This window comes from Mauremys mutica, chromosome 10, assembly GCF_020497125.1.
Source record: "Mauremys mutica isolate MM-2020 ecotype Southern chromosome 10, ASM2049712v1, whole genome shotgun sequence".
In the NCBI taxonomy this organism is placed as follows: Eukaryota; Metazoa; Chordata; order Testudines; family Geoemydidae; genus Mauremys; species Mauremys mutica.
Window position 1 is genome coordinate 30,854,890 of NC_059081.1, and position 23,546 is coordinate 30,878,435.

General features: G+C 38.2%; 1 protein-coding gene across 5 annotated transcripts in view; it reads left to right on the forward strand.

The window, feature by feature from the left end:
- PKP4 (plakophilin 4) overlaps positions 1 to 23,546 on the forward strand; it is a 220,618-nt gene that overhangs the window by 120,274 nt on the left and 76,798 nt on the right. For 4 of the 5 annotated variants that reach the window (XM_045032188.1, XM_045032191.1, XM_045032190.1 and 1 more), the window contains exons 5-7: positions 17,657 to 17,788; positions 17,889 to 18,079; positions 19,010 to 19,568. In XM_045032188.1, coding sequence (XP_044888123.1) covers positions 17,657 to 17,788; positions 17,889 to 18,079; positions 19,010 to 19,568 — 882 coding nt within the window. The remainder of the gene's footprint in view (positions 1 to 17,656; positions 17,789 to 17,888; positions 18,080 to 19,009; positions 19,569 to 23,546) is intronic. The other variant, XM_045032189.1, reaches the window with a different exon arrangement.

The following is a 23,546-nucleotide window of genomic DNA, read 5'->3' on the forward strand; positions in this document are numbered from 1 at the left end:
TTCTGGGTACTGCTTGGGAGTCACCTACTTGGAATTGACATGAGCAATCACTAGAAGAAGAAAAAATGGTTACCCACCTTTTATAACTGTTGTTCTTCGAGATGTGTTGCTCATGGCCATTCCAAGACCCACCTGCCTCCCCTCTGTCAGATTATCTGGCAAGAAGGAACTGAAGAGACGGCGGGTCGGCAGGGACCTATATACATAGCCATTAAGGCGCTACTCCAGGGGGCTCCACAGACAACCCAACGGGTACCACTAGGGGAAAAACCTTCTGACAATAGTGCACGCAGTGCACACACACCTACATGGAGTGGACATGAGCAACACCTCTAGAAGAACAACAGTTATGGAACGTAGGTAACCATTTTTTATCTATATAAATAGTAATAATAACTGAATATGCTTCCATGTTTTTCTAATCTTCCTTGCAATAAACTCAGTCTTGTGTGTGTGCCATTAAAATAACCATGGTGACAAATGTAATACCAGAAGTGTGAAATCAAGATTTTATTGTGTAATTTAAAGGTAAATTGACTTTGGTTTATTTTTCCTTACTGTGACAGATTTTCAGGAAGCAGTTTACCAATGGGACATATCTAGAAAATGATTTCAAAAACAGTTTCCTGCCACAAGATCATTTCAGAGAATATACTAGAGAACATATGTTGTTTCCTGGTTTTTTCCTATGCATGAAGATAGGAAAAAATAAAGACCTTTGCCTCCTGGGTTTACTAAAGAAAGTTAAACCAGACATTGAGACATCACAGAATGTAATTTCTTATGAAGTGAACAAAGTAACCATTTCCCCTCCTTTGGCTTATACTTAATTATAAGACCTCGGACTTCCCTTTTGTTTATGCCCTTTCTCAGGTTGGGTGCTAATAAAGAAGTCATAAAATGAGGAAAATGGGCTTTACTTTGTCTCACAGTGCTTCTCACAAGATGTGTCCCTCTCAACTCTGAATTAAGATTGTGGTCTTTTCCCTCTTTTTTCCTTTTATAGATTAGATTTAAGATCTTAATATTTACACCACTGTAATTAGTTTAAACTGCAGTTCTGGTATTCAGTTTGTCTGCCTAGGTGATTTGTGGAAGGCATCTAATATTAAAAAACAAACCAAAAAACAAAGCTGATACTCGCTACAGCCTAGGTTTTGTTTTTTCAATTACTTTTATGGAACATGGAAGTGCTTATGGGCATCCTTAGAACACTTTCTAAGGGATAGCAAATAAGTTTCTAATCTTGTTGTTATACTCATTACATCAGAATCCAACTTTTAGTGACTTCTGTGATCTGGCAAGAAGTTATATAGGAATGTTCATATAAAACCATATCTATCTCCCCAAATTTAAGGAGAGGATGAGGGATATGTAATATGTGAAAAGCTGAATTTACCAGAAGTTTTAATTGGAGGAAAATTTAATTTTTGTCCTGAAAGCATTTTAAAGTCATCCGAAATTTAACTTTTCCTTCTCTTATTCCCTTTCATATTTTCTGTTGTTAATTTTTTATCCCATTTTGCTTGTTTATCTAATGTTCCAGTATCTCTTCATAGCTGAAAAAGGAGATGTCACTTGATAGGTTTCATTCTTGTTTGTCCTGTCCTCATCTCCTCCTCTGTGCTCCACACAAACACACACATGCACATCTTAGTTGTCTCTTTTCCTCCTCAATTTTCTCATATAGCAAATTTCTTCTCAGTCATTGTTTGTCTCCATGACTTCCCGAAAAGCAGTTCTGCCCTAGTTTTTCTTCTATCTTCTTTCTTTTTCTATTTTTCTAATCCCTCAAATCTCCTTCCATTTGTATATTTCTTACCATCTTTCTGACTTTTTCTCTTCCTCCGTGTCCCCGGAGTGAGGGTTGCACTTATCAAAGTGGTGTATCCACAGCAGTAATAGCTGGAGCATCAGAGAGACTCCAAGTAATCCTTACTTCTATGCCTTGTGCAGGAGCCTAGGAATACAGTGCTTCTGCTGCATGGATTCCCCTACTATTATGCCCAATTTAAAATCTCACTGAAACTGACTCAGGAGGATGCTGCCCGCATTCTTCTATATTGTGCTGCTGATATTGTTTGTTAAATAGGGATCATCGAGAGCAGTGGTCCTCAAACCGTGGGGTGCGCCCCCCCCCCAGGAGGGGGGGAGGAATGTTCTGGGGGAGAGGCGGCAGGGCGCAGCTCTGTCCCCAGCTCTGCTGTGGCCCTGTCTTCTTCCCGACCGCAGGCACAGCTCCAGCGTCGACCACCAGTTCCCGGCCCCACTCCCAGCTGCGGTTCTGCTCCTGGCCATGGCCCCAACCACGACTTTTCTCCTTACTGCAGCCGCAGCCCCGCTCCCGGCCCCAACCATGGCCCCATTCCCAGCCACAGCCCTGGCTCCTGACCACAGCTCTTAAGAGGGGCACGACTGAAAAAGTTCATGGACCACTGATCTGGAGCAATTTCTGAGCCTGAGTAATAATGAAAAAATATATATTACAACAAATTGTATCATTTACTTATAATGTAAATTGATGTAAAAGTCTTATTTAACATTATTTACCTTTAAATTGAAGCAATAATAGAACTATGATAGATTGTGCTTACTTATATTTTTACTATTAAGCTTTATTTTGAAGACTTGTCAGCACAGGATGCTTTACAAACCAAGACCTGAAAAAAAAATACTGAAGTTACAGATAAATGAGAATACGACCTTAAATCATTTTTTCTTTTTTCCTCTGAAGTTAGTAATTTACAACAGAGAAAGACATCAGCAGATGATAAGATGTGAACTTAAATGAAAGCTCTTTATGCACCAGTACTCCTGTACAGAATTTATAACAGAGATATAACATGAAGTATGTTGTTTTGCAGATGCTCATAAATACAATATTGGCTCAGCAATCATGTATAAAAAGCTATTGAGGGCTTTGGTTCTCATGATTTATGGTAACACAAAAAGCTAGAAAGAGAACAAACCATTTTATTGTGCATTCCTACCAACACCCAGATCTCCTTTCAAAACCTTAGGGATCTTCCAGTTTTTATCACAACTGTCAGTATTTTCTAGGTGAGGAATGTGGAACTGATGCGAAGTGTTGATTCTGATTCCATCATAGTAATGCCTGTGTATTACTGCACAAGCCATTTTGATTCCCTCTTCATTCTTCCTCTGTGTCTCCTCAAATAGTGAAGGTTATTGTTGTCAGTTGAAATGGTCTAGTACAGTCCATTGATATTATATAGACGGCACCCCTTGTCTTGTTCTGAGACAAAAAGAAAGTAAAATAAAAGATTACAATGGTTGTTAGAGACAAATGTACAATAATTTAAATGTAGTGTTCTATCCATGCAAACTTATTACTCAAGACTGTTAATAATATTGATCTCTTATACTCAGTCATCCAGACAATGTTGAAAGAACTGTAGGAGGGAGACATTTCAACATCCATATATTATCCTATATTCTGTGCAACATTCATGTTGAAATGATTAGATGTAATAGCACTTCATGTCAATTCTACTTATAATGTGGTCATAATAGTTGCTATAGTGAATTGATTGCAATGTCATAATAACCCAGATGTTTCTGACCTAAAAATGTTCTTCCATCAAGTAATTGTGTTGATTGACTAACCAGTCCTATGAATTTATCAGCAGTTAGTGGGAAGTGTTAATTGTTTTTTAATCTATAATTTGAAAGATATTGAACACCTCCTGCTCATAGAGGCAAATTAGAGAGTACAGTTTGTAATGTGGATTTTCTTTTATGGTTGCTTGCACAATTATTGAGGCATTTGATATTTTGTTTAGATCTACGTGCCAGTAAAACTCAACATGTTTCCTTTTTGCTTCATAACTTTAGGCACAAATAAACTGTGCCTGTGTTTTAGAGCTGTAATTTGAAGCACGGTGTAATAGCAGTTGCTTTCATACCTCATCTGTTTTTCATCCTGAATACCACCAGTTTAACATACCTGGTTAGTCCTTTACCAGGGTTTGGGAGAAGTTTCGTTACCTTTTAGCTGTCACATAAAATTTTGATTTTTTTTTAAAGCAAATTAAAATATTCTAACACTCCCTCCTCGTCTCTCCCATCCCAGCCTCCAGGCCCAAACTTTGGCTCACTCCAGAGATTTACTTCTTATCGATGCTCCTGTGCTAGTGAATGCCTCCCTTGGGGGGAGGGATAGCTCAGTGGTTTGAGCATTGGCCTGCTAAACCCAGGGTTGTGAGTTCAATCTTTGAGGGGGCCACTTAGGGATCTGGGGCAAAAAATTGGTCCTGCTAGTGAAGGCAGGGGGCTGGACTCGATGACCTTTCAAGGTCCCTTCCAGTTCTAAGAGATTGGTATATCTCCAATTATTACCTTATTATTACCTTACCTTAAAATCTTTTGACCGGGTGGACTTTTTCAACTCTGAACTTTTTCTCTCCAGTAGTTATGCTATATTCCTTGCTAAACAGCATTTATCCAGACTTAGAGTCCCCTGTCCACAATCCTACCTCTTACTAGGTACCTCATTCTTAACTCTTGCCTGACCTCTGCTGCTTGGGGCTCTATCTCTGGTTCCCCTGTCTGGGTGATCTCACACAGTTATGCTTCATTTCAGAGTAGCAGCCGTGTTAGTCTGTATCTGCAAAAAGAACAGGAGTACTTGTGGCACCTTAGAGACTAACAAATTTATTTGAGCATAAGCTTTTGTGGGCTACATCCCACTTCATCGGATGCATGCAGTGGAAAATACAAAAGGAAGATGTATACCATTTTGATTACCACTACAAAAAGTTTTTTTTCTCTCCTGCTGGTAATAGCTCACCTTAACTGATCACTCTGTATATATACACAGAGAACATGAAACAATGGGTGTTACAAAGGAGAGTGATCAGTTAAGGTGAGCTATTACCAGCAGGAGAGAAAAAAACTTTTTGTAGTGGTAATCAAAATGGTCCATTTACAGCAGTTGACAAGAAGGTGTGAGGAACAGTGGGGGGGAAATAAACATGGGGAAATAGTTTTACTTTGTGTAATGACCCATCCACTCCCAGTCTTTATTCAAGTCTAATTTAATGGTGTCTATTTGGCAAATTAATTCCAATTCAACAGTCTCTCATTAGAATCTGTTTTTGAATTTTTTTGTGGTTGTAATATTGCGACTTTTAGGTTCGTAGAGCAACATCCCTCTGCCATGTACGTTGGCCAAACCTTACAGTCTCTACATAAAAGAATAAATGGACACAAATCAGACATCAAGAATTATAACATTCAAAGAACAGTCGGAGAACACTTCAATCTCCCTGGTCACTCAATTACAGACCTAAAAGTCACAATATTACAACAAAAAACTTCAAAACAGACTCCAACGAGAGACTGTTGAATTGGAATTAACCTTTCACAAAACCAATCTTCAATAAAGTAGACAGTCTGATAATAGCACAGAAAAAAGTGTTGCTTCAGACATGGCACCAAGATGGTCAGGTCCTTCCAAACCAAGAATCTAGCTAGTGCAGTAAAATAGGCAGGAGGGATCCTTGTCTCATAAGTATGCAGCTTCTGTAGTAACCAGTATCCAGTTGGAGATTATTCTTTGAATAATGGCTTTCTGTTTTGTGTTCTTAGCTGACGTTTATACATTTTAAACAAATTAAAGTATGAGACAAAATAAAGTGATAAAATAGCATGTCAAAATACCTTAAAGATTTTACCAGGCTAACTTTAAAAAAAACAAAGATCAGATATCATCACCTACTGTATTTCCAAATAACCTGTAGCCTTACAAGGCATAGGTCCAAATCTATATATATTTTCAGAATATTCATAGGATCCTAAGATTGCCTTTTCAGAGAGAGTCTTCAGTTATGGCTTGGGATACCAGAAGTAAGAGAAACAAGATTACTGAAGTACTGAACCAAACAAATTAATTTTAAAATGTAATGGCACTGGCAATATAGCTGGCATTATGCACTTAGCCAAAGTCAGGGTCTTTGATTTTTAGATTATTTTCTTTGGGAGGATCTTGTATAGGATACTAGGGATAACCCACAGTGTTTGAAAAATGCCAAGAGTTTTTCTTTTGTTTTATTTTAAATTTCTTACTAGAGAGCTAACGTTGATGGTTTAATGTTCCTTTTTCAGGCTGATACCTCTAATAAATTAGCACCCCTTTGATGCTATGTATTTAATGTAGTTCTCGGAAAGAGCCTAAGTCATGCTGCATTTAAACAAATGAACCATCTTCAAAATAGTTGAGCAGTCTACATTGCTGAGAAAAGTCTTATTTCACTATCAAACCCTTTAACATTTTATGACCAGCCTGTTATTTTGTAATGTATGCCATTACAGTAAATGTTTGAAATATCCTTATCTCTTAAAGATTTCATGGTGAATTGAAAGGGTAGGTTTAAAAATAGATAGATATTAGACTTTTATTTTCAAGATTCAAATTGGAACTCTTTGAAGATGTAAACAACTACATGCATTTCTTTTGAAAAGAGTGAAAATCACACTGCCCCACCTTTTGTTCTGTCACATTGAATAGAAACCTACTGTATGTTAATCCACATTTCTTCAACGTGTCAACATTATCATAGTGACTTTCATCACCTTTATTTTCAATTTATCTGAAAAATTCTTGAAAGACAAACCAGTTTTGATTCCACAAGATCACATTCTGGAATCCATTATCACGTAATCATATGAAACATAATTTCCTTTGATACTTGTTGAGAGAGAAGACCCTTTATGGTTCCTTTTATTAGAACTGAAGAATTTTTAAGCAATGAGAACATTTATTTTAAAATACCTTTCCTAAATCATAGGAATTGTCATGTCACAGCTGATCCTTTGTCCATTTAGTCAGATATCTGGTCTCTGACAGTGTCTGTAGTAGATACATCAGAGGAAAATGTTTAAAAACCCCAATTCTCTCAATTAGAGAATAACGTGCCAATATGGGAAATTTTATCTTAATCTTAATTATTAAAATATTATTAATAATATTTTTAGTGAGAGCAATGTGATTAAATATGCCTCATTTTTGAAAATTTTGGTTTAACACTTTGTGATACGACGATTCAAAGGTCTGGTTCTAAGTTCAGTTTATTTCGCACCTTGGTTTTAATGGCTGTCATAGCTGAAAAAGATGCCTCTCAAAGATACGTAGATCCAAATGAAAGAAATGCATCGTTGGCTGTGCTTACTAAATCCCATCCCCCAATTATGCAAAGGTTTTTCTTGAAATTCAGCTAGTAAATTTCCATCTTCCCTGATGTCAATCAGTTGTTCTGGCAAACTAATCGGAAGGCGTTGCATTTTTATATTTTTAACAAATGGGTTCAAAACCCACTGAAACGGTTCGTTTGGAAGATTTTTAAACAGGTTAGAAAATTCTGTTTCCAAGTTTTTTAAGTGTGCAGATATAGGTGACGCATCATTTTTGGCAACAAAATCACATAATGATGGAGACATTTCCAAACATCCGTTTTCAAATTTCTCTCTCCATAGCATGAGTTTCTTTCAAAAAGCAGTTACTTTCTCACTCATTGTTAAAACATCACCTTTACCTTGAAGGGACAGATTGTGTGTTTATTTTTTTGAAAATATCTGCTAGGTAGCATACTACTGACAGCCACTTGTCACCACAGAAAAGGTCAGCAAATTTGGAACACTTGTCTTTTTTGTAAAAGAAAAATGTGTAAAACTCATCTTTAAGTGAGACAACTCTTTTAAGCACTTTGCCATGAGATAACCAGCGAAACTCTGTGTGGTACAAAAGATTTTCTTGGTCAATCCCCATCTCATTACAAAGTATTGTAAAGATTCTGCTATTTAAAGGTCTTGTTTTTATAAAATTAACCACATCGATGACATCCTGTAGCACTTTGTGCACTTCTGGCTCCAACTTCTTTGCTGCAATAGCTTGCCTATGAATGGTACAGTGAATGAATTTCACATATGATGCTATCTCTGTAACCTTACCCTGGAATCCTTTCTTTATTCCAGTCAAAGCAGCCACTCCTTCAGTGGTTACACTTACACAGTTTTTCCATAAAACATTGTTTTTATTAAAGAAGTCATTTACTGTTGAGAATATATCTTCTCCGGTACATCTTTCCTTTAGTGGCTCACAAAAAAGTAGTTCTTCGTGTATTTCATTATTGAAACAGAATCTAGCAAATACCATTGCCTTCTCAAAGATTCCTAAAGTTCGGTGGGCATCCAGCTGTATAGCAAACCTCCCACACTGCGTAATTTGTTCTAATACTTGTTTCTTTAGATCTTCAGCAATGTTTTTTATGCGTCTTCCAACAGTATTTGCTGACAAAGGAATGCATTTTAGTTTGTTGTTATATTGTTTTCCGTGTATTATTTCATCCATTTTTTACCGCAGCAGGAAGAACAAGTGTTTCCCCAATGGTATGTGGCTTTTTGTCTTTCGCTATTAAGTAAGAAATCTCAAAAGAGGCTTCTAAACATTTATCATTAAGTTTAGTGGAATTTTGTAAAGTACTGGATTGAGTATCACATGAAAAATTGTAGAGGTTTGTCTTCACATTCTGGATGCTTAGTTTTTAAATGTCTTGGTAATCGTGATGGCTTCATACTATCATTAGCTAATATCTCAAGGCACAATATACACTTAGGGCGAGGTTCATCATTAACGATAGTGGGTGTAAATCCATATTTCCAATAGTCTTCTTGATAATATCAAATTTTTTTGGCCTTGTCAGATCTGATTAGATCATCATTGTTTTACTTCATAACATGGCTAACAAACAGCTCGAACTAGGAGTAGAACTGTCAGCTCTGCCATTTTCTTGTTGTTTGCTTGTGTTCCCATTATTAGTATTATCTTCAATCCACGGTTTCTTTGTAGGAATCTTTTTATGAGGGTTAGTTTAGTTAAAACTAGATAATATAATCCGTAAATCCACTTAACCGGGCACTTGTAAACTGCAGTCCATCGCAATACGCTGAAAGCGAATGAACGAGTGAGGGCACCACTGTCAACCCCTCCGCATTGTGGAACTCCCACTCTTCCCTCAGGATACCTCGCAGGGCCAGCTCCAGGCACCAGCGTAGGAAGCACATGCCTGGGGCGGCACACTGTAAGGGGCAGCATTCCGGCCAATCTTAGGGCGGCGCTCCAGCCGCCTTTTCCCCCCTCCCTCCTCCTGCCACACTGCCCTTTTGCTCTGGCAGTGCTCCTCCTGCTGTGCCCCCCAATGGATTGCACACTCCACTTTGGAGACCACTGCACTAGAGTTACAGATCTTTGCAAAATAATGAAAAGTCCTGAGCTCCACCCACTGCCTGACCCGGGCTCCTAAGACTGATCTCCCCCTTCTTTGAATCTGCATTCTTGTTAGCTTTACTGGCTAGGCATAGTTCCTCCTGCCTGCCTTCTGTCTCTCCAGCCCAGTCATCTTGCATGTAGCAATGGATTTGTCCTCCACCCTTCTGCCCAGAGAAGCACTTTTCCTTAAATATAGTCTCCAGGTCGAGGAAACTCCAGCCCCTTCTCCCAGTCAGGCTTGTGTGTAGGGAGTAGATTGTCCTTCAATTACCAGCCCATAACCATGAAACAATCAGAGTCAATGTCCTCAATTATTGTCTTGATGATGACTTCTGAGATCATCCTTCAAGGAGATGTCAAGCACCTTTCTTGGGCAGGGTGGCTTTCTGGAATACATCATAATAACCTTGCCTTGTGCATGGTTCAACATGGGTTTAGCACTACAACATGGAGATCACAGTAGTTTGACCTAGACATATCCCACTCTGTCACAGAAGTGTCTGCATCTTGGTTGCCAGCCTCATGAATGTCTGGATGCCCAACATTTCAGAAACCATATTCATAGGTAAAAAATGTCCCTCTTATTTGACACCCCATTACACATTTAAACCTCATCTACATTTGTCTCTGGTCTTGAAAAACTTAGATAATGAAAGCAAAGCATTCAATATTTTGGGAGAAATCATGTTTATTGAATGTAAAATATTCATTGACATCTTGAAGCCATTCAGCAACCATCTTAAATGAAATTAATCTAATGGGGTTGCTGGCATCTTGTAAAATTCATTTACTGGAAGCAAAATCACTTCTGAAGGATACTACTTGAAACTTGTTATTCAAAATATATATGCAGAGATTATTTTCTCTTGAAAATACAAAACAGTAAAACTGATCCCAGAAGAGGAACTAGTGATTGTCTCAGCATCTAATATCTGCACGATAAAACAGAATACATTTGGGTTTAGGTGTAACTATAGACGTTTATTTATGTCAGAATGGATACTCCCTTGTAGATGTGAGCACCCTCTCTACTTTGATTGTCACTTAATCGAGCCATGTTAATAGCAAGTTTAGAGGAGGGTCATTCTGTACTTTTTTGGCAGGAGAGAATATTGTTATAATGATAACTGATCACACTAGTGAAAAATGGGGGCAAAAATGATAGATCTACAGAACAAAAGTTCTTATGCTACTCAAAACTGGAAGTATAAGCTTGTAATGCAAACAGAATTTAAAAAAACAAATTGATGTAATGATGGAATTATTTGAAGGAATAGTGTAAGGATGAAATTACACACACCTTTTCTTTATACACAGAGAACATGAAACAATGGGTGTTACAAAGGAGAGTGATCAGTTAAGGTGAGCTATTACCAGCAGGAGAGAAAAAAACTTTTTGTAGTGGTAATCAAAATGGTCCATTTACAGCAGTTGACAAGAAGGTGTGAGGAACAGTGGGGGGGAAATAAACATGGGGAAATAGTTTTACTTTGTGTAATGACCCATCCACTCCCAGTCTTTATTCAAGTCTAATTTAATGGTGTCTATTTGGCAAATTAATTCCAATTCAACAGTCTCTCATTAGAATCTGTTTTTGAATTTTTTTGTGGTTGTAATATTGCGACTTTTAGGTTCGTAGAGCAACATCCCTCTGCCATGTACGTTGGCCAAACCTTACAGTCTCTACATAAAAGAATAAATGGACACAAATCAGACATCAAGAATTATAACATTCAAAGAACAGTCGGAGAACACTTCAATCTCCCTGGTCACTCAATTACAGACCTAAAAGTCACAATATTACAACAAAAAACTTCAAAACAGACTCCAACGAGAGACTGTTGAATTGGAATTAACCTTTCACAAAACCAATCTTCAATAAAGTAGACAGTCTGATAATAGCACAGAAAAAAGTGTTGCTTCAGACATGGCACCAAGATGGTCAGGTCCTTCCAAACCAAGAATCTAGCTAGTGCAGTAAAATAGGCAGGAGGGATCCTTGTCTCATAAGTATGCAGCTTCTGTAGTAACCAGTATCCAGTTGGAGATTATTCTTTGAATAATGGCTTTCTGTTTTGTGTTCTTAGCTGACGTTTATACATTTTAAACAAATTAAAGTATGAGACAAAATAAAGTGATAAAATAGCATGTCAAAATACCTTAAAGATTTTACCAGGCTAACTTTAAAAAAAACAAAGATCAGATATCATCACCTACTGTATTTCCAAATAACCTGTAGCCTTACAAGGCATAGGTCCAAATCTATATATATTTTCAGAATATTCATAGGATCCTAAGATTGCCTTTTCAGAGAGAGTCTTCAGTTATGGCTTGGGATACCAGAAGTAAGAGAAACAAGATTACTGAAGTACTGAACCAAACAAATTAATTTTAAAATGTAATGGCACTGGCAATATAGCTGGCATTATGCACTTAGCCAAAGTCAGGGTCTTTGATTTTTAGATTATTTTCTTTGGGAGGATCTTGTATAGGATACTAGGGATAACCCACAGTGTTTGAAAAATGCCAAGAGTTTTTCTTTTGTTTTATTTTAAATTTCTTACTAGAGAGCTAACGTTGATGGTTTAATGTTCCTTTTTCAGGCTGATACCTCTAATAAATTAGCACCCCTTTGATGCTATGTATTTAATGTAGTTCTCGGAAAGAGCCTAAGTCATGCTGCATTTAAACAAATGAACCATCTTCAAAATAGTTGAGCAGTCTACATTGCTGAGAAAAGTCTTATTTCACTATCAAACCCTTTAACATTTTATGACCAGCCTGTTATTTTGTAATGTATGCCATTACAGTAAATGTTTGAAATATCCTTATCTCTTAAAGATTTCATGGTGAATTGAAAGGGTAGGTTTAAAAATAGATAGATATTAGACTTTTATTTTCAAGATTCAAATTGGAACTCTTTGAAGATGTAAACAACTACATGCATTTCTTTTGAAAAGAGTGAAAATCACACTGCCCCACCTTTTGTTCTGTCACATTGAATAGAAACCTACTGTATGTTAATCCACATTTCTTCAACGTGTCAACATTATCATAGTGACTTTCATCACCTTTATTTTCAATTTATCTGAAAAATTCTTGAAAGACAAACCAGTTTTGATTCCACAAGATCACATTCTGGAATCCATTATCACGTAATCATATGAAACATAATTTCCTTTGATACTTGTTGAGAGAGAAGACCCTTTATGGTTCCTTTTATTAGAACTGAAGAATTTTTAAGCAATGAGAACATTTATTTTAAAATACCTTTCCTAAATCATAGGAATTGTCATGTCACAGCTGATCCTTTGTCCATTTAGTCAGATATCTGGTCTCTGACAGTGTCTGTAGTAGATACATCAGAGGAAAATGTTTAAAAACCCCAATTCTCTCAATTAGAGAATAACGTGCCAATATGGGAAATTTTATCTTAATCTTAATTATTAAAATATTATTAATAATATTTTTAGTGAGAGCAATGTGATTAAATATGCCTCATTTTTGAAAATTTTGGTTTAACACTTTGTGATACGACGATTCAAAGGTCTGGTTCTAAGTTCAGTTTATTTCGCACCTTGGTTTTAATGGCTGTCATAGCTGAAAAAGATGCCTCTCAAAGATACGTAGATCCAAATGAAAGAAATGCATCGTTGGCTGTGCTTACTAAATCCCATCCCCCAATTATGCAAAGGTTTTTCTTGAAATTCAGCTAGTAAATTTCCATCTTCCCTGATGTCAATCAGTTGTTCTGGCAAACTAATCGGAAGGCGTTGCATTTTTATATTTTTAACAAATGGGTTCAAAACCCACTGAAACGGTTCGTTTGGAAGATTTTTAAACAGGTTAGAAAATTCTGTTTCCAAGTTTTTTAAGTGTGCAGATATAGGTGACGCATCATTTTTGGCAACAAAATCACATAATGATGGAGACATTTCCAAACATCCGTTTTCAAATTTCTCTCTCCATAGCATGAGTTTCTTTCAAAAAGCAGTTACTTTCTCACTCATTGTTAAAACATCACCTTTACCTTGAAGGGACAGATTGTGTGTTTATTTTTTTGAAAATATCTGCTAGGTAGCATACTACTGACAGCCACTTGTCACCACAGAAAAGGTCAGCAAATTTGGAACACTTGTCTTTTTTGTAAAAGAAAAATGTGTAAAACTCATCTTTAAGTGAGACAACTCTTTTAAGCACTTTGCCATGAGATAACCAGCGAAACTCTGTGTGGTACAAAAGATTTTCTTGGTCAATCCCCATCTCATTACAAAGTATTGTAAAGATTCTGCTATTTAAAGGTCTTGTTTTTATAAAATTAACCACATCGATGACATCCTGTAGCACTTTGTGCACTTCTGGCTCCAACTTCTTTGCTGCAATAGCTTGCCTATGAATGGTACAGTGAATGAATTTCACATATGATGCTTTCTCTGTAACCTTACCCTGGAATCCTTTCTTTATTCCAGTCAAAGCAGCCACTCCTTCAGTGGTTACACTTACACAGTTTTTCCATAAAACATTGTTTTTATTAAAGAAGTCATTTACTGTTGAGAATATATCTTCTCCGGTACATCTTTCCTTTAGTGGCTCACAAAAAAGTAGTTCTTCGTGTATTTCATTATTGAAACAGAATCTAGCAAATACCATTGCCTTCTCAAAGATTCCTAAAGTTCGGTGGGCATCCAGCTGTATAGCAAACCTCCCACACTGCGTAATTTGTTCTAATACTTGTTTCTTTAGATCTTCAGCAATGTTTTTTATGCGTCTTCCAACAGTATTTGCTGACAAAGGAATGCATTTTAGTTTGTTGTTATATTGTTTTCCGTGTATTATTTCATCCATTTTTTACCGCAGCAGGAAGAACAAGTGTTTCCCCAATGGTATGTGGCTTTTTGTCTTTCGCTATTAAGTAAGAAATCTCAAAAGAGGCTTCTAAACATTTATCATTAAGTTTAGTGGAATTTTGTAAAGTACTGGATTGAGTATCACATGAAAAATTGTAGAGGTTTGTCTTCACATTCTGGATGCTTAGTTTTTAAATGTCTTGGTAATCGTGATGGCTTCATACTATCATTAGCTAATATCTCAAGGCACAATATACACTTAGGGCGAGGTTCATCATTAACGATAGTGGGTGTAAATCCATATTTCCAATAGTCTTCTTGATAATATCAATTTTTTTGGCCTTGTCAGATCTGATTAGATCATCATTGTTTTACTTCATAACATGGCTAACAAACAGCTCGAACTAGGAGTAGAACTGTCAGCTCTGCCATTTTCTTGTTGTTTGCTTGTGTTCCCATTATTAGTATTATCTTCAATCCACGGTTTCTTTGTAGGAATCTTTTTATGAGGGTTAGTTTCGTTAAAACTAGATAATATAATCCGTAAATCCACTTAACCGGGCACTTGTAAACTGCAGTCCATCGCAATACGCTGAAAGCGAATGAACGAGTGAGGGCACCACTGTCAACCCCTCCGCATTGTGGAACTCCCACTCTTCCCTCAGGATACCTCGCAGGGCCAGCTCCAGGCACCAGCGTAGGAAGCACATGCCTGCGGCGGCACACTGTAAGGGGCAGCATTCCGGCCAATCTTAGGGCGGCGCTCCAGCCGCCTTTTCCCCCCTCCCTCCTCCTGCCACACTGCCCTTTTGCTCTGGCAGTGCTCCTCCTGCTGTGCCCCCCAATGGATTGCACACTCCACTTTGGAGACCACTGCACTAGAGTTACAGATCTTTGCAAAATAATGAAAAGTCCTGAGCTCCACCCACTGCCTGACCCGGGCTCCTAAGACTGATCTCCCCCTTCTTTGAATCTGCATTCTTGTTAGCTTTACTGGCTAGGCATAGTTCCTCCTGCCTGCCTTCTGTCTCTCCAGCCCAGTCATCTTGCATGTAGCAATGGATTTGTCCTCCACCCTTCTGCCCAGAGAAGCACTTTTCCTTAAATATAGTCTCCAGGTCGAGGAAACTCCAGCCCCTTCTCCCAGTCAGGCTTGTGTGTAGGGAGTAGATTGTCCTTCAATTACCAGCCCATAACCATGAAACAATCAGAGTCAATGTCCTCAATTATTGTCTTGATGATGACTTCTGAGATCATCCTTCAAGGAGATGTCAAGCACCTTTCTTGGGCAGGGTGGCTTTCTGGAATACATCATAATAACCTTGCCTTGTGCATGGTTCAACATGGGTTTAGCACTACAACATGGAGATCACAGTAGTTTGACCTAGACATATCCCACTCTGTCACAGAAGTGTCTGCATCTTGGTTGCCAGCCTCATGAATGTCTGGATGCCCAACATTTCAGAAACCATATTCATAGGTAAAAAATGTCCCTCTTATTTGACACCCCATTACACATTTAAACCTCATCTACATTTGTCTCTGGTCTTGAAAAACTTAGATAATGAAAGCAAAGCATTCAATATTTTGGGAGAAATCATGTTTATTGAATGTAAAATATTCATTGACATCTTGAAGCCATTCAGCAACCATCTTAAATGAAATTAATCTAATGGGGTTGCTGGCATCTTGTAAAATTCATTTACTGGAAGCAAAATCACTTCTGAAGGATACTACTTGAAACTTGTTATTCAAAATATATATGCAGAGATTATTTTCTCTTGAAAATACAAAACAGTAAAACTGATCCCAGAAGAGGAACTAGTGATTGTCTCAGCATCTAATATCTGCACGATAAAACAGAATACATTTGGGTTTAGGTGTAACTATAGACGTTTATTTATGTCAGAATGGATACTCCCTTGTAGATGTGAGCACCCTCTCTACTTTGATTGTCACTTAATCGAGCCATGTTAATAGCAAGTTTAGAGGAGGGTCATTCTGTACTTTTTTGGCAGGAGAGAATATTGTTATAATGATAACTGATCACACTAGTGAAAAATGGGGGCAAAAATGATAGATCTACAGAACAAAAGTTCTTATGCTACTCAAAACTGGAAGTATAAGCTTGTAATGCAAACAGAATTTAAAAAAACAAATTGATGTAATGATGGAATTATTTGAAGGAATAGTGTAAGGATGAAATTACACACACCTTTTCTTTATGTATTAAAGTCAATGTAATTCTTGCATGAGATAGATTTCCCAAACTATAAGTTTTACTGCTCGATTTTCTTGTTAAAATACTGTAATCAACACTAGTAACACATCTTTTGTGAAGCACCATTCAATGACAAAACCACTTGTGCACTCAGAGGAAAATAAACATAATAAGGAACATTGTTCAAGGATTGTTTCAGATTTTTCATTGATTTATGGTAGGCAGTATGGTTCTGATCTGAAATGTAACTAAAAATATAGTCAGAGGTTTCCATGTTTGCTGTGTGTCAATGATTCTTATCAAATGTGAAAGTTTACATGTAAACATAGTTTTTTGAACTCTGTTCTGCATTCCCAAATTGGGATCTGAAAGTAAAGCTGGATTCTTTCCTTTAGACATTATCATTCATAATAATAAAGGTTATTCAAGCCAGATTAGGTTCTTAGAGGCACTTGAGTAGGCTCATCTTACTCAACTGATTTTTATGTGCGTAAATGACTTTGTAAACATTTATGTTGGTGATGCAAAAGTAGGAATACAATTCAGACAGCCTTTTAATTGTGTTGGTCCTGTAGTGATAAAGGAGTTAGCAAATAAAAACTTATTTTGCACTACAATCTGCAGATTGACACACACAGAGAATAAGGTAATGTCTACACCAGAGACCTTACAGCTGTACGCCTGCAGCTGGTCTGCTGTAAGGTGTCCCATGTAGCTGCTCTTTGCCAACAGGAGAGAGCTCTGCTGTCAGCATGATTAAATCACCCTCAACATACAGCAGTAGCTATGTCATCGGGAGAGCATCTCCCAGCAACGTAGCGCTGTCCACGCCAGAGCTTCTGTCGATGAAACGTATGCTGGTCAGGCGGGGTATTTTTTCACACCCCAACTAACAAAAGTTTTACCAACAAAAGTGCTAGTGTAGATATTGATTAAGTTAGAAGGTCCCATTTTCTCAGTCACTTCAGAGTAGAATCACATCTTAACTAATACGCTGCATAGTTGTGAGATATGAATCTGCATTTTGCATCAAAATAGGCAGAGGAAGTATAACAAAACTCAAAATTTTATACCACCTTCAGAAATGTAAGAAACTAGCTTGAAGAGCTTCTCATGTGTAAGGTTCAGATAAATTGTGTATGATTAGTTGATACTGACATACCAATGGAACTGTGCCTCTCCTATTATATAGCATCTAAGTTCTTTGTAACAGGTGGTGTATAAGACAATAACAAAGTACTAGTAAAGTACTGTCAGTTATATAAGCAACATTAGCTTTAACTAATTGAACTCTGCTTTCAGATGTGCCAACTACAGACGTAAGCAAACCCAGAGTGTCCGACAGTGTCCATATCAATACTTACCAGGTTAGAACAGAGCCAGAACAGGGGAACCTCTACTCACCAGAACAGACGTCTCTCCATGAAAGTGAGGGTCTGTTGTACTCATTTTAAATACTGGAAGTTTATTTCTTTATTGATTGTGTCAGAATTGTGTAATAGCTTTTTTTCTCATACGGGTTTCATATCTGCAGGGTCAGTAGGTAACTCAAGAAGTTCAACACAAATGAATTCTTATTCTGACAGTGGTTATCAGGAAGTAAGCAGTTTCCATAACAGCCAGAACTTGGGCAAGGCAGAAAATAGACAGCAGCATTCACTTACTGGAACCACAAGTAATCATTTGGTGAGAAACTCACGGGCTGAAGGACAAACTTTAGTTCAGGTACGCAACATAGCAAATGCTTTTTTCAGCTTAGTTGTTGCTCTGAAATATATTTTGAACACAAATATATGGCTAGTTCTAGATTTTTTATTATAGGCAAGAAGTAATAAAGTTCCTTTGAAATATTTCAAATTAATGAAATAGTAACATTTTTCTGGGTAAATAGTAGTCTAAGTGGTAGACCGCCAGGAGAGTATTTATTTACTAAAATTATTATGCATCCAGTGTTGGTAATTCATTGTAACTGAAACCCGATAAACTCTTCTACGTACAGCAGGCAAAAGAGTACATTATTTGTATCCTATCTCAATAAAGCCACAGTTGAAGCAATTTAACTTTAGAGAAGACAAAAATCTTAATAATTGATTTATGCCTGTGTGTAAGTCTTATGTTAAAGACAGGCAATGTTTGTATTATCTCCTTTTGCTACCCTTTGTTTTTTCAGCTCTTTCTTGAATCACAGTACCAGTCTACTTTCTTTCCATTTTATCTCTTTTATAATAGAACTATGTATATAACTACAGAAAGGATTCAACACTAATTAGTTATTAGACCTGGGGGTGAAAAGGTGTTAGTATGTTAACAAAAAAAGAAGCAGAAGCACTCAGAAGTACAGAATGGAGGGATATTAGTCTTCAGACTTTGATTTGATATTATGGAACATTCTAGATGGAGAAGAGGTGGAGAATAAGTGAAGAATTCAACTAATGTATTTTCCCAGGGAGAAAGACATAATATAAAGAAATGTAAGAAGTAGAGAATCTGAAAATTTACTGTAAATTTTAATCCTTACTTGTGTGGTCAGTTTTATACTGTATTGAATGATGTGCTTTTTCCGATGGCTTTTCTGTTTCAATAAAAAATTAAAATAATCACAGAGCCAAAATATTTGAAATTAATAAAACTCATTTTGTTTTTCTTTTTAAATAGCCCTCCGTAAATATTGCTGCCAACCGAGCAATGAGACGTGTTAGTTCCGTTCCATCCAGAGCACAGTCTCCTTCTTATGTTATCAGCACAGGTGTTTCTCCTTCTAGAGGGTCACTGAGAACTTCTGTAGGAAGTGGTTATGGTTCTCCATCAGTTACTGATTCACGACCCCTTACTTCTAGTGCATATTCATCCACTACATTACCTGTACAGCGAGCAACATCTCCCTATACAACACAGAAACCTGCTTCACCAGCAGCTGTACGGCGGATCGGTTCAGTCACATCTAGGCAGGCAGCTAACCCCAGTGCAGGAACATCTCAATACCAAGCATCTGTCAGAGTGGGCTCACCTCTTGCCCTAACTGATGCACAGACAAGAGTAGCTTCTCCTTCCCAAGCCCAGATGGGATCTTCTTCCCCAAAACGTTCTGGCATGACTGCAGTTCCACAGCATTTGGGAACAACATTACAAAGAACAATTCATGACATTGACCAGTATGGACAGCAATATGATATCTACGAGAGAATGGTACCACCACGTCCAGATAGCCTTACAGGTTAGTAAAAAGGTAAAGACGCTACTTAAAACTTTGTGCACACTTTCATGTGTAGAAAATCAGTAATGCAATTATAAATATACAAATTAAACACTGTGGTGTAAAAAAACAATTATTCTGGGTTCTTCAGACAAGTTATAATTGCTGATGTATCAATGGTGTATTGCATTCATATTTGTGACCATGGAAGTTTGTCGCAAATGCCATATTTTCTCTCAATTCAACAGATTATGATAGGGATGTACAACATACCATGCTTTCTGAACTTTTATTTTCAAAACTTGGATGAAGTTGCAAGATTCTTCCAAAAAATATGGACTGTATTAGAAGTCAAGTTGTATCTAAATACATATAGAGCTTATAAACAAAGTTACAAGTGGTGCAGGTAAACTTGCATTAAACCTAATTTTGTTTTAAAGTCATTTAAATTAGCTCACGGATCTCAAAACACTTCACAACAAATTAAGTATTAGCATTACGGTGACGGTGTAGGCAAATGGAGCAGCTATTTGTGTAGACATAGTTCATATACAGCCTTGAAAAGTAGAACCTGTTTATTTAAGAAGGTTACTCCTGAGGGCATTCTGTGCCAAAAAATTAAAAATTCTGCACATAATATTTTAAAATTCTGCAAGTTTTATTTGTCAATAAATAAATGCAGAGGCTCCAGCATGGCAATGGGGAACAGACCACTGGCTTTACGAAGATGCAAGATTACCCTGCAGCCTTCCCCCATCACCTCTCCCCCCGGGACATGAACTCAGTGGTGAGGCTGCAACCAATCCTGACATAGCACAAGGCCTGGGCCTGCCCCAGAAATACCCAGGTGTGGGGCAGGCAGGATCCAAGTGTGGAGGGACTCTCTGTGGGGGATCCAGGTGTGAGGTGAGAGGATTCTGTGTGGGACAGTCCTGATGCAGGCAGCTCAGTGTGGAGTCTAGATGTGGGAGGATCTGGATGCACAGAGGCTCGTTGGAGGGGTTCCATGTGCAGGGGAAATGGGACTCTTCAGGGGCTTCCAAGTAAAAGTGGTTGGGGCTCAGCGGAGGGGTCTGGGTTTGGGGGACTCAGCAGGGGGGGCCGGGAGCTGGGGGAGTGGGGCTTGATGGGATGGAGGTCTGGATGCAGCTAGTTGGGGGGGCTGGATGTGGGGGCCTAGATATGGGGGCACAGGCTTGTCAGGGTGGGGGATTGAGTGCAGGGAGCTCAGTGGGGCGTGGTCAGGATGCAGGGGTGGGGGTCCAGAGGCAGGGGGTCTGGGTGCAGGGGGACTCCAAATGCAGGGGTTGAGGTTCAATGGGATGGGTTTGGGGTATGGAGGGCTAGGGGGGTTCTGGGTGAGGGTCAGGCTTGGCGGGGGGGTCTGGGTATGGGAGATCCAGATGCATGGAGGTTGGGTAGATGGGGGAGCAGCTCCCCATACAGTGATCCCTCCCTTGCAGCTGAGGAGCGATGGGGTGATTTACCCCTCTGCTGGCTGCTCCAGGTGCCTGAAATGACGAACCTGCGCAGCAAGGGGGTGGTGCGTGACTGCTCTTGCAGCTTCCTTTTGCTTCCCTGTCAGAAAATAATTTTTCTGCAGAGAAGCAAAGAAATCTGCAGAGGACATGAATTCTGGGCATGCACAATGGTGCAGAATTCCCCCAGGAGTAGAAGGTAAATGCTTGTTAGGTTAGTTACTTTAGACGTTGAAGTTGTACTTGTGTATTGCCCTTTCTTGTCTCTTAATGTTCATCTAAAAGAGCCATATGTGTGATCATGCAGTGAAAACCATGTTATTTCATTATGAATGCAGATTAAAGTGCTTGTTTAATTTTTCTTTATCACTGTGATAGTCCAGGCACTCCCCAATCTGTTCCGCCTGCCACCGCAGGAATTGGCTACCTGCTTCCCCTTCCTTTTCATAGGATTAATAATAAACTGCCAACTGATGAGGCAAAAATCAGTATTTAGCATGTAGACCTGGAAGATTTTGCAGTCAAAATTAATACAATTTAGTGGATTTGGATAACCTATAGTGTGATAGTAATCCTTTATAGTAAGTATCAGAGGGGTAGCCGTGTTAGTCTGGTTCTGTAAAAGCAGCAAAGAATCCTGTGGCACCTTATAGACTAACAGACGTTTTGCAGCATGAGCTTTCGTGGGTGAATGCCCACTTCGTCGAAGTGGGCATTCACCCACGAAAGCTCATGCTGCAAAACGTCTGTTAGTCTATAAGGTGCCACAGGATTCTTTGCTCCTTTATAGTAATAATACTTAGCATTTATCTTGTACTTTACATTTTTCAAAGTACTGTGCAAATATTAATGTTTTAGTTTTGTACTGTGAGCAGTTTTACCACCTTAAACACATTGATCCATGGGCATGCACAGCCCTTAGGAAAAAGGACTAATTTGAGTAATTGACAAATCAGAACATTAGGAACAGATTTGTTAAAGTTTTAATTTTTTTTTTCGTTTGAGAACAGCAAGTAGCAACAGCTCTAGTCTAGGATGCAGAACAGTTTCTCTTATAACCTCCACTAAAGGATTTCCAAAGCATTTGTATTTGAAACTGAATTCTATGCTTTGTCTCTGTCCAAAGTTAAATTATTTTTAAAAGTTTGAATAAACTCCCTTCAGCGGTTATGAAAAGATGAGGAAATACACTTTTCCCAATATAAATTAGTTCTCGTGTTTTTTCAGGGGGAATAAAGCAAAAACGCCTGAAACCTTAGACTCAAATTTATATGTGATCAGTTTTCTGACCACTGATACTATATCCACCTACTGGACACACTCTAGGGGAGGAAATTTGGACAGGGGAGAAAAAGGTTAGTACTGCAGCAGCCTCTAGCACAATTTAAAAAAAAATGCACACTGCTGTAAAAGATGAGAGAGGAGATAGTAGAATGGCTGATCAGCTCCTCTCTTTCCTCTGGGTTTGTGGTCTCAGAAAAGGGTCAGTGTGGTACCTGCAGTTGTCCTGAGGAAACTGAAATGCGGAATGGTTAAGTGACTTGCCTGGGAGGTGACATAGTGATCTACTGGACCTAACTGTAGGGTTAGAAGTTGGGAGACCTGAATTTTAATCCTAGTTCTGAGACTAGCTTCCTGATTTACTTTGGATGAGTCACTTAAACTTTCTGTCCCCACCATCAAGTTAAGGTATAATATCACTTCTTTCTCTAAGAATCATGATTTGGAGTTGTGTAATAATGTCCCTCATTTTATCTACTCATCTGAGTCCAAATATTAACATTTTGTGTAACTATAATTAATAGTTATTAAAACACAATGCCTAGAATTATGACCTATGTATAGGATTGCAATTCCATTTTATAAAATGGATTTGGAAAAAAATGTTTGAAGTGTGAACTGGAACCTTTCACTGTTCCTCCTGGACCCCACTGATTTTGTGAACAAAGCTGATCATATTTCTGTATAACTAGTTGCAGTACCTATATTTTCACTTTCTTGTTTACTAACTATTATTGTATGACTCTAATTAATTCTGTAGTTTTGTGTTTGTATAATCATTTGTATTTAGGGAGAGATTTTGGATCAATTGTGTTTATAATCCTGTTTCAGGGGGAGAGGGGGAATCTAGCATTAGTGCAACTCTGAGGTTGGGGAGAGAATCCAAAAGTAACAAATCAGGGAAAGAAGAGTTGAGGGTGCAAAGTTAGTCTGAAAAACTGATGCATGTTGAACCAGAGGAGATAGGTATGCAAAGAAAAAGTATATTTGAGGGTAATCCTTTTAAAGAATATAGTTAAGCCCATGGAACTAATGAAGTCACCCATAGACTAGGGATGAAAAGAGAAGAGGAGAGAGCCAAGAATGGAAGGAAACTTGAGAGAGCTCCAACAGAGAGAGAGAGAGAGAGAATGGAAACAAGATAATGTCATTGAAAGATGCTGAAAGAGTGGCCAGAATGAGAGGAAGAGAACCAAGGAAGGGAGGACAAGTCATGAAAGCTAACCGAGGAGTGTGTGTC